General features: G+C 37.3%; 1 protein-coding gene across 7 annotated transcripts in view; it reads left to right on the top strand.

Annotated features, from left to right (window-relative positions):
- GRIK1 (glutamate ionotropic receptor kainate type subunit 1) overlaps positions 1-11,732 on the top strand; it is a 399,708-nt gene extending 387,976 nt beyond the window's left edge. For 5 of the 7 annotated variants that reach the window (XM_057696841.1, XM_057696847.1, XM_057696845.1 and 2 more), the window contains one exon: positions 11,274-11,732. In XM_057696841.1, coding sequence (XP_057552824.1) covers positions 11,274-11,429 — 156 coding nt within the window. In that variant the 3' untranslated portion in view covers positions 11,430-11,732. Of the gene's footprint in view, positions 1-10,783; positions 10,871-11,273 lie in introns of all 7 variants that reach the window. The other 2 variants (XM_057696839.1, XM_057696838.1) reach the window with 1 other exon arrangement.
- The last annotated feature ends 361 nt before the right edge of the window (positions 11,733-12,093 follow it).

Genomic DNA, 12,093 nt, shown 5'->3' with positions numbered 1-12,093 from the left:
AACCAATTCTAGTCATAAAGTAAATGACCACTAAGACCACAGTGACCCCAAGAGGGGTCATTGCATTTTAAGGGAGTTTAGAAAAAAGGGGGGGGGGGGGGCTTGAACATAAAAGTTTTCAAACTCTATTTTTTATGTCACTGTTTTTAGACTTCAGTGTACATCTGAATTACCTGGGGAAATTATTTAAAATGCAGATTATAGGTTGTACCTGCAGGAATTCCTCCTCAGTGAGTACAGTCCAGGAATTGCAATTTTTAACTAAACCTGAAAATGAATGCCTAAAACTACTTGTGCACATTAGTTTGCATGAAAGTTAGTTTAAATATAGCAGTTTTTTCTAAAATTAGGTCGTGTACAATGACTTTTCATTAAAATTATCTTCAGTACAAGGGTTTTTTTTTTAATAGTTTTTCTTACATGAGTTTTTTTTCCCAACAATCCTAAATAGAGTTGTTTTACTTAAAAGTACTTGGTAAGCATGAGTTTTTATTAAAATTAGTTTGGATACAGCAGTGTGACTTCAAATTAGGTGGTAAGCGTGAGTTTTTATTAACACTTGCAGACTACCTGTGGATGATGCCCTGAGAAATAGTGTTTACGGTTATGAAGAGAGCAGGGAGGTATGAAAAGATTGAAAAGTGCATCAACAACTATGGAGCATGTAATATTGTCTAATTTGTTTCTTAACAAGCCTGTATAACCGAATGCAATAAGGGGAAAAAAATAAAGCTTATTTTGTTTTAGACTAAAATTACAAATTGAATTATTTTAAAGTTTTTCCAGAAAAATTAGAACCACCCAAGGAATACATGGTGGATAGAGACTGTGCCCTTGGGAAAATCAGCTGGATTATATGATTATAAGCCTATCCAAGGAAAATTATTTCCAAATCCCTCACTGCATTTTCCTAGCACTATATCATGTTCTATATGAGCTGTCTGTGGCAAAGCAGCAAAATAATGAATCCCAATTAGTTTCCAAGCCCATGACCCTTAAGCTCTAAGGTCTGTTTCCTAGTAAGCAATTTCAAAGTAGCCTGAGCAGCCTTGAAAAGTAAAAGGAAAGCAAAGCATTCTTACTTCTTGTACTATTTTATGCACATCTAACTGTGCCAAATGGCATTATTAATGAACTCTTATAGATAATGAAAAATTTCTGCCCTATGCTGCAGTTTTAAGTTGCCTTTAGGAACCATCTCATTATGCTTCTCGCAGTTATGGAATTTTATGTCCAGATGCACAAGCATATTAAAATCATTTTTGCTTTCAAAATCCTCTCCACAGAGACTGGTATCATGGAAAATGGGATTCTCCTTTAAGTTTTCAAAGAAATTCTGTTTGCAAAAAGAAGGGCATTCTTGTGATAGAAAACCAACATTACAAATGTGTTATGTGGTTTCAACACTCTGCAGAATTTAAGCTTCCTAGTTGTCAGCCCAAACATGGCTAATTGGCCTTACTACACAGCAATGCGTTTCCACATTACACTGTATACATCCAGATACATACAAAAATAATGAGTAAAACCTGAGTGATGTAATGAAGTTACTGTAGTTCTCCTTAGTGACTGAAATTTTTAATTTAGCTTAGGTGGAATTTTCTTTCTTTTTTCAACTGGAGAGTTCAGACTTAAAATATTCAAGTATTCAGATTTTTCAACTTCAAAAAAGAATGTTCTCTTAACCATTTAGTCTTTACCAACCATGAGAACTAAAAAATTACTATCTATAGGTATCCTGCCCTCATGTGGTATTTATCTTTCCTCATTGTCACTTGGCTCCTTATCAGATGCTTCCAAGTGTCCTTGGTTTTCTTTCTCCTATAGTCGAATTACCTTATTTAGCAAGTGATTTGGAGAAGTCTCTCTAATCAGGTTATTTCTGTAATGGTGCAAAGAGGCTTTTCTCTGCCTGGAAGCCCAAAGATTCATTAATTAACAGAGAGGCCAAGAAGCAATTAACATCCATTTAGAAATAACTTTTCCAATGTACAAGTTGGCATCCCCATGAAAACCAAACTCTGAAAGATGTTTGTGGCCCAATGGAAAGGTGACTTGGGAATCACAAGCCAGGAATTGGGGTCCCTGTGTTGCTGCTGAATGGCTGTGTGTCTTTAGACACATCACTGTACTTCCCTTACCCTCAGTTTTGTCACCTGTGGAATGAGGGGGTTGCAGTTAAAATTCTTTTCCAGCCATGGTATGTTTTTAATTCTAGTAGAAAGTGGGAAGAAAATTAAAATGTAGAAGCAGTAGAAAAAAAAGCTTGAAGAATATATATATATTTATATATATAAATATATATATTACTTTTATATATATTTACATATATATGTATATACATTACCATATTTGATATATATTTTATACATATATATTTATTAAGATTGCATGGTTATGTCGAACACATTAAATTCTTATTGTAATAAACAGAATCATCTTGCCCTGCCAATACTTAGGGTAGAATGTCTGGCTCTGGATATAGAGTAAAACAGCTATCATGGCATCAAAGAGTGAAAGGGTTGCCATCCAATAAATCATAAGCAAATCATTACAAACACAGGGATGATTACAGAAGTAGAATTTTTTACTTTGGCGAGCCTATAGACTAGGCATAAAAAAAAAAAAAAAAGAGGGGAATGTACTTAAGGAGCTATTCAAAGCTATGGAACTGATTACAGACTCAATCACAATACTAGAAAGAGGGAGATTAATGGGGCTGGAGTGCCTAGAAAAGTGTCTATTCTGTAAGTGGAACTTAAGTAATTCTGCTAGAGTCAACGGAAAACAAAGGAAAAAGATGATGTGCTTTTATTTTCCACTGATTTTACATCTCCCTTCTTCCACCATCAAGCATCAAGGTTTTCATATGCATTGCTTCCAAGCTAGAAATGACTCAAATTCTGAGCTTTTCAGTTTTAAGTGGACTTTACAAACTTGTAGCACAGACAAACTTGTAGCACCGACAAAAGTCTAGGCAATGATCCCTTGAACAGCTTCATAGAGGCCTGCTTAACCCCAGAGCATACCAGGGAAAACATCTAAAAATTCATGGCCTTTCCCAACCAAAAGCCTTGTGGAAGGGCTGAGAGAACCAGTGGATCAGAAGACTTGAGGTTGGAGGAGAAACGATTCAATGTGTAGACCTGACATGGAGACCACAGTGGGACCACAGGCATCTCAGAGGACGCAGCAGAGATAGCAGCATCCATGGCCGGGCAGACTGTCACACCCTAGGGGGAGCCAAAAAGATAGAGGGTGGCCATGGACCAGCTGCTCCCACCGTCACCAATGCCGAGACCCTCTATCAACCTCTCCTAAGCCCAGGCACCCCTGGGAAAGAAAAAAGGAGAAGGGAGATGGGAAGAGGCCTGTATTAACTGAGCCATTAACCAAACGAAAACTTAGTTTTAAACACAAAGGTGAGTTACCTTGAGTTGACAGGATCCACTAGCAGACAGGAACCACTAAGCTAGGATGAATTTTGTAATATTTTTAATGGCATCACATAGATTTCTTATATACCTGGGTTTGTAGCTTGAGAAAAATGTATACCCGCTGTATGTGGGTTTAAGCTGGTACCCCAAAGACTCCCTGTGCTATGTCCACAGGTGCTATGGGGATCTGAAAACCTGAATCAGAGTCAGTTTACCGCAAAAGCAGGGCCATTCTCTGCATGAAATGAGGCTTGCAAAGAATTTATTGGAAGTTTATTTTTTATGGCCCTAACTCAGCCTCTGAGTTGCCAGAAGGACCAGGCCCTCTTCTCTGTGAAGTGAAGGAATGCCAGTTCCCTTGATATTAACTCAGGCTGTCAGAACAGAGCCTGGTCATGTTCATGTGAGACCCATAAGCAGAGGAAGCATGCAGGCTCCTAGCTTGCAAGAGGGACTGATGCAGGCTTCAGAGATGTAAAGAAGCCAGAAAAAAAGCTACAGGGCTAGAGAAGAAAGTCACATTGGCCTCTGAGAGTGACTCTAGAGAGGAGAAGGCACTTTGGGTTGGCGTGCAGACCCACACTTCTGCCATTTTTAGGCAAAGAGAGCTGCTTGCCTCTGGGTATGGGAGCCCACCTGAAGTTTATCCTCACTTCAGAAACAACTGCCAGCTCTTTGGCCATCAGGCTTGGCTGGGCCACTTTGCAGCCTCCTTTCCATACCCATCTGCCACTTTTGTGCCCTTTATGGGGCAGCTGCTTTGAGAATATTAGGAGGCCATGGGAGACTCAGAAGACAGTCTCCAGTTGGTCTGATGGTAGGTCCTGATGACATTTCTCCACTCAAGTGACTGCTTCCTCTGAGAGTCTAGGACAGAGAATAGGCACAATTTCCCCATGTTCTCAGGTCCCCCCACCTATCGGGCAGTTTTCCTGATTCCACCCCTTGGGAGTTTTGCCCAGTAGTGGCAAGTGAGGGGCCCCTTCTCAGGTATTGCTCAGCATCTAGGCTCTCCCATCACCTGGTTGGACATTTCTCCTTGAAAGCAAATACAGAACAGCCCTACCTTCACACTATGCCTAGTCCTATATGCTGGACCCTGAAGGCTCTAAGGCAAATATTCACAATTCACAGTACCTTCTCTCTTCTTTCAAACACCTGGCTGTTGTAATTAATCGCTTCAAAGACAGCAATAGCTTCTATAGATCCATACAGGTTTCTTTAAGGACTCAAAGCTACATATTTGACTCTTCTTTTTTCTATGGCATCCCTACCCTGAGGGCAATGCATATAAAAGCTCTTGTTGCAACTTTAAAAGTAGAAAAAAGAGCTGAGATTCAGAAGAATTGGAAAAAGCACATAGATCAATATCAAAATGTTCTGCTTCGGTGTTAACTTCACAGTTTCAAAGTTTTCTATGAAATTATCACTAATGTTAGAGGAGAATAAACTTCCCTATACCCTAAGAGCTTGAGGGTATAGCCCTTAGCAGCCACCCCAAGTGAAAAATGGAAGAATTCTTTTCAAAATATATGTATGTGTGTGTATATATATACATAGAGAGAGAGAGAGAGAGAGAGAGAGAGAATGACATTCCACACTATACTTACATTTAATTTAATGGAAAAAAAAGTTTTCTAAATGAAATCTTTAAATAAAATTGAACCCAAGAAAGATGATCTGTGTATATCTAGCACCTCCAAGAAACCCTGTGGCCCCCATAGATATATTTTTTGGCTTAAAGACCTCAGATAGGAAAACAAGGAATTCTAGGGCATGCCTTCACGCAAAGAATTAGAAGCTTAAATCTAGATCTGAGAGTTAAAATGTCAGCATCAAGCCTTAAGTATGGGAACAAAAATGAAATAGGGAAGAAAAGAGGGGAAAGGACATAAAGTTGGTGAAAACATGGCATTAAAAGGAGCTAGGAAAAATGAGTTAGTGGTGTCTACATACTATAGCCAAAGAAAAGGCAAACAGGGCTGTAGGGAGTGGTTACCTATGAAGAGCCAGTTTAAAGCATCAAAGATGCAGGGAAATGGTCTGTGAAAAGAGTGGGTGCTGGGTCACAGGTGAGGATAAGGGCCGGGACCACACTTTGACATTTTCATTCAGTGTCGAAATTTCTTCCACCTGAGATTTTTGGCATAGACTTAGGACATAAGAATCAGCTTCCTCATTAGCTACTGGGTACAATTCATCACAATCCCTCTTCTGGAAGCTAATATAGTGACTAACTCTCATAGATCCATTTTTTTTAAAAAATCCCAAGGCTGATTACAGGAAAGATATCAGGGATTGTGAACAAACCCAGAACACTGGTAAAACCAGAGTAAATGGTGCCCAAATTCTGAGTTCTGGAAAGTGAGAACTACACACAAAGATGGTACACGCATAGGTCTTCCAAGACTCCGCCTCCCTGTTCCTTCCTGGAAGACTGACGTCTGATCTCTGTTCTCTTATCATCAATTATCCTGTGAAGAAGTAAAACATTTTTGCAGACAGGTGACCAGACAGTCCAAAGCCTTCAGGTAGCAAACATATGAGTAGGATTCTTTCTCGTGTTCCTTAAAAAATTTCCTGACTCTAGCCCAAAGCATGTTGAACATTCTAGGTTTACATCTGCATTAGACCTCAGAGTTTAAAAGTATTAAGGATGCGAATGCTTAGTCCTTCTTGTTAAAAAAAAAATTTCATTGAGACACTGCCTCTGTAGGGCTATGGCAATAATTTGACCAAACCAAAAAAATAATAATAGTAGTGGTGATAATCACATTATTTCTCAGCAACCCATCCCCCTCTATATTTACTCATATTCTATATTTTCCTGAGAATGGTCTTTACAAAAAGACTTCAAGTCACATCTTGCCTTTAAGTTAAAGCAGGTCTATACATAAAATCAAAGTTTTTTTTTTTATTGGAATATTATTGCTTTACACTGTTGTGTCAGTTTCTGCTGTACAACAAAGTGAATCAGCTGTATCTATACATATGTCCCCATATCCCCTCCCTCTTGAGTCTCCCTCCCATCCTCCCTATAAAATGAAAGATTTTTACATCTAAAATGACATTAATATCATCTATATTTTATATATATAGTATATATAATATGATATAATATATATAATATATACAATATATATAATATCCATATTATCTGTATATATAAGATGAAAATTTATTAGACAATGTCACAGATCACTTCAAGTGTCTTTGAATAAGGAGCCTAATAAATTAAAGGGAGAAAACTGTACAAAATGTAAAATCTGTATTATATTCTTGGAAAGGCCAGACATTCTAAAAAATAATTTGTCAAAAAACAGAAAAACCCTTAAAGTTATATATTCAAAGTAGTTCTCCTAAATGTACCAATGAATGAAAGCACTGAATGCATAAATATTAAATATACAACAAGAAATCAATCTGATATTCACATCCTGATGCCATCTTTGCAACCAATATGAAAGTCAATGCCAGACAGCTTAGCCCGGATTCTTTCAATATTGTAAACATATCAAATTCTAGCAAGCAACTTTCCCTACGACACAAAAAACCATTCTCCACTCTAGAATTTTTTGTTTCCTAAGGCAGTTTATTTTAGGTACAAAACAAGAAGAACTTGATTAGTTCCTCCCAACCCTTCCAGGGCAATATTTGCAACAAAAGGATAAAGGTGTTAGGAGAGGGGAATAATTCATGTTCAGGTTCACTCTAGTACAAAGAAATCAAATATTTGGGTTAATCCAAAGGAGGTGCCATGCAGTCAGTGATTACAAAGAGAAACAAGCCAAAGCGGGTGGCAAAGGAAGGCAGGAAAAGGGAAGGAAAAGAGGGGCTCATGAGGGACACATCAGGGGTACCAAAGACATGGAGAAGAGGCATGACTTTCTGGAGAATAGAGAAGCAGGTCCTTCTCCTTTTAAAGCCAAGGGATCTACAGTGCTAGTTGAAGTTTCAGCTGCAGTCTCTAATAGACTAACTTCTGTTTCCCAGTTTCCTTTCTTCTATAAGAGAAGCACCCCCCCGCCCCCCCCACACACATGACTTTATATTTGGATAGTGCCAGGAAGAGCAAAACTGGCAGTCACTTTGTTCATTACTATATATTCATTTATAAGTGAATTTTCATATCAAACTTACCATCATGGAGATTCATTGTAAATGGGTCTATAAGCACAATGATGATAATATTTTTAAATGCCAAGGAACCGCAATTAGTTTCCATTTCCTTCTTATAGATGAGCACCTACCAGGGGCAAGATACAAGCTGTCATAAAGCTGATTACTACATAAACACCAAAACACGTTATGGGCTGCGTAAAGCAAATAATAATAGGCATTGGAAATCTATGTTTTTAACATGCATAGAACCTACTCAATCTCAAATACTGGTATAAAAAATTCAAAGGAATTGGTGCAGAGAAGGGTGTGCAAAGGCTAAAATTAAAGAAGCATCAAATTTTTCACTTTCTCCCTTCCACTAAAAAAAAAATAGATAATAGGTAGATAGATAGGTCAATCAATCAATCAGTGACTGCCATAGGCTTAAAATATTTTCAATGGTGTATAACATTTTATTTTAAAGAAAGGGAGTACTTACCATGAGCATTGTGCTAAGTGTTTTACATATGCCAGGTTAATGGTTCTCATAACAGCTCTATGAAAAGGACTCTACTACGGTTTCCATTATACAGATAAGAAAACGTGGGTCAAAGAGAAAATAAACACCTTTTTCAGTGTAACACAGCTACTAAGCAGTATAGCTGAAATTAAAACTCCAGCATTCTGACACCAGGGGCCAACTCACAACTATAATTCATGGTCATATATGTAGAGCCACTAAAAATATGAATTCCATCCACCAGAGAAATATGGGAGGATCCAGGATCCAAGCTACCAGGGGCATTTCCAGGCTGCAAAGCACTGGAGGATACTGCTACAGTATCCTATCCCTAGTTTCCCTGCCTCTACAGCAAGGCAGCTAAGTGGACAGCATTATGCTCGATATTTTCTGATGAAAGAGTTTAGAGATTTAAATCTTCATGCTGTAAATATAGTTTTTCTGTGGCTTTATGAACATGAAGGAGTTCCTAAAAACCAAGTACAGAAGTAAAAGCTTTGGAAAGCTACTATAATTTTGATCCTAGTTCAGAAGCTCAATCTTGATATGTTATATGTATCCTTAATTCTTAGATTATAAAAGGGAAATGGTTAATGAATCATTTGATTAATGAACATGAGCCCCTCCCATGCCACTCTGTGCTGAAAGATGACCTTCACAGTTTCATTTCTTGTGGCTATGAGAGTATGTGGTTTACTTAAGTTCATGGCTGGCAGGGGCCTTAAAGGTCATCCTTCTCTGTGACTACAGCAAAAACTTGGAAGCAGAAAGGTCAGCCCCAATATCTTGCCATTTTCTTTTTGACAGTTGGAGACAAAGTAAGAATCAAAAAGAAACCGTAGTTTATGGCCAAAGACAGAGAAACCAGATCACTGATAAAACTATACTTATATTCACTCTCACATGGGCAGCAAGAAATAAATACCAGGTTAATCAAAAAAAAAAAAAAAAAATAGAAGAAGAAGAAGTTTGTTATATTTTAAGGCAATAGAAAATTTGGAGGAGGATTTTGGTTTTAAAGAAAAACTCAGTCAATACATATTGTCAAGATAAGGCCTATGACTGCTCCTTTACCCAAAATAGGTAAGGAAGGATTTCAAGTCCCTTCCTAGTTGTGTCTCCCACGTGATCCACATCTAGAGACCCATTCTTGTTGTTTCAGTGCAAAACAAAGTAAAATGTCTAAAATCAAACAGTTGAGAGTTTAAATAAAACAAAAAGATTATAAGTTCTTAACATATTTTCTGGGGAAAGAATCCACAGAAAGCTCTTTATAATGACTTAATAAAAAGAATTAATGATGGTGTGAGAGATTTCAAGTGAAAGCAATTAAGTTTGGGGAATCAAATGGGCTGAGTTCAAATGCAAGCTCTTTATCTTATGAACCATATTTCTTGGGCAAGTTACCTAATATCTCTAATAGTAAATTTCTCCATCTATATAATAGGCATAATAATTCTTTCTTTATAAGGTTGTTGTGAGGTTTATGTGTAAATAGGGAATACAAAATCCTTGCACTCCTTCCTTCTCTTCTCCCCGCTTCCACTTTAATGAAATTTATGAAACCAGAAATGTCCTGTTCAAAACAACTTTCTTCCATTCAAAGTTTGCAAAACCCCAGTACAACACCATCTACCACAGTGACACTATAAAACATTCATTCCATCTTAGTAGCAGCACATAAATCTCACATCACATAAAGTTACAAAAATTATATCTCATTTGTGACATACTTGCTGTAGCATTTTTCAAAGTATAATTCATGGAAAACATTTCTGAATGTTTCTTTGTGTGGCCTGACACCCTCTCAATTCACTGAAGCCACAAGTTATCATTTGAAAGAAAATTAACATGCTTGACCTGAATTTTCATTTTTTAGTACCATAGGAAAGTGGAAATGAAATTCAAATCCTGTAAACACTCAGGTATAAAAGAGACAAGAAATCACATGCAAACAGCTAGTTTTTTTAGAGGTGTATGTCTGGTAAGCTGATAATTTACACCTAGAATCTAAATTTATAAGTCTGGCTTTAAAGTCAAGTAGATAAATTAAAAATATTACTTATTTCAAATACACCAGCTCTTCTGTGGAACAAAGTGGAGTGTAAATTTTCAAAAAAAGCATATTGCACATTGATACACAAGGACCACAGAAGACATCCATACTTTGCTCACTTGGGACAGCAATTTCTTCCTATCAGGTTCTCACATCCTAAAGAAATCATCTGGTCTCATGTTATCATTCGGCTTTCACCTCTGTCCATTCTGTGAGCTAATGTTAAAGGAATAATGCTTGCACTTCCATAAACTTTACCAAAGGCTTTGGGTTTTTAGAGAATGTTTTAGGAGCAATCTCATCAAAAAACACTACTTTGTAGAAATCCCTATACAAGCAAAAATTTGTCACGCAAAGATTTTATCTTGGCTGAAAGAAATGACAGCAAATTATGTCTTATTACACCATTTATACATTGTGCATGTGAACAGATATAGCATAATTGTAATAGATATATATGCATATATATGCCATCTGCATATGCATAACATTTTATAATCATAATTCCATTTTCTTTTTGTATTATGCCATCGTCTTTGCTGTACGGTTCAGAACCATATTATTTTCATTTCAACCACAGCTGCATCATTGCTGCTGCCAGATCTCTCTGTTTTTCTTTGGAGAAAATATACAATTTAAAATTGTTTTTTTTTTCTTTTTTTTTATCAGAAAGGAAAGTCATCAAGAATTAGATTTTATTTTAGGAACAAAGTAAGGTTTCATGGGAGAAAAAAACAAAGCCTTGGTGTAGAGAAGGTTTGTTCATTTTCTATAGCATTACTGAAGTGTCCGTATGCCTTGATAATCCTATCAATGTTTGGATCATCTCACTGGGGGAAATGACTTAATGTAACTCTATTTTGGTGTCTCCGCAAAGGTAAGTTGTCTATTTTGCAAGCCTACCTGGGTAGTTTGATGCTACTTTATTTGTGAATGATACCCCAAATTGGCCCAGCTGACTTGCCGAATCAGTTTCCCCAAGTAGAAAAGGTGGGTGGCCAGTGGGTGGAGGAGGAGGCATGGGAACCGGCTGGGGATTTATGTGGCACAGTTGCCTTAGACCAGTACCTCATATTCGTAAAAACCTAAACAAGAGACAGATCAACAATCCATGGAGATGGTGGATTAAACTGATGCTCTATTATTTCATGTTCTCTAGTGTCTCTCTTTCAATGCCATCATGGAAGAACTAGGAATCTCACTCAAAAATCAGAAAAAGTTAAAGAAAAAGTCAAGAACTAAGGGGAAATCTTCCTTCACAAGCATTCTTACTTGTCATCAAAGACAAACTCAGAGAAAAGAGACTGTGGCGTGAGCCAAGAGAACACCTGTAGGAAGCTTTCAGGAAGAAAAACACATGCTCGCTACAGGTTTTTGGAGAAAGGATTTCTAACAAGTGTGCGATGTGTTTCCATATATCGATATACATAACTTGGGTTATGTATATCGATATAAGAAATACAAAAGTTTAAGAAGCTCACATAGACCGAGATTACTTGGGAAGCAGCACGAATTCTTTTGAAATGAATTTGTATGGTCACTTATTTTACCTTTTCTCTTCCATCCCAATAAATTACCATGTGCTTTCTAAACAATAATAAAACAAAAGGTTTTTTTTTTCCAGAATAAGTTTGTGTTGGTTTTGTTGATTTAAAAAATATATATGCACAGTGTGAGAGTTGTGAGTTAAGTTTTATTTGGGGCAAAAGGAGGACTGCAGTCCGGGAAACAGCATTTCAGATAACTGAGAAACCGCTCAGAGGAGGTGAGGGGAGGATCCAGGATACACAAAAGTTTTGCAACAAAGAGCAGGTAATTGGGAAGGTCAAAAGATTATTGTTAAATTCAGAAAACCAGATGTCTCAAGTTAAGGAATTTAGCACTTTTCTGTGTATGGGAAGATGCAAGAGTCTGGGCTCACTGAAATCATTCCTTTGATATGCACCTTAGCTATCTGGGACCTGTATTTTCACATCCTG

Source organism: Hippopotamus amphibius, chromosome 10 (assembly GCF_030028045.1).
Source record: "Hippopotamus amphibius kiboko isolate mHipAmp2 chromosome 10, mHipAmp2.hap2, whole genome shotgun sequence".
NCBI lineage: Eukaryota > Metazoa > Chordata > Mammalia > Artiodactyla > Hippopotamidae > Hippopotamus > Hippopotamus amphibius.
This window is presented reverse-complemented; position numbering and strand designations above follow the sequence as displayed.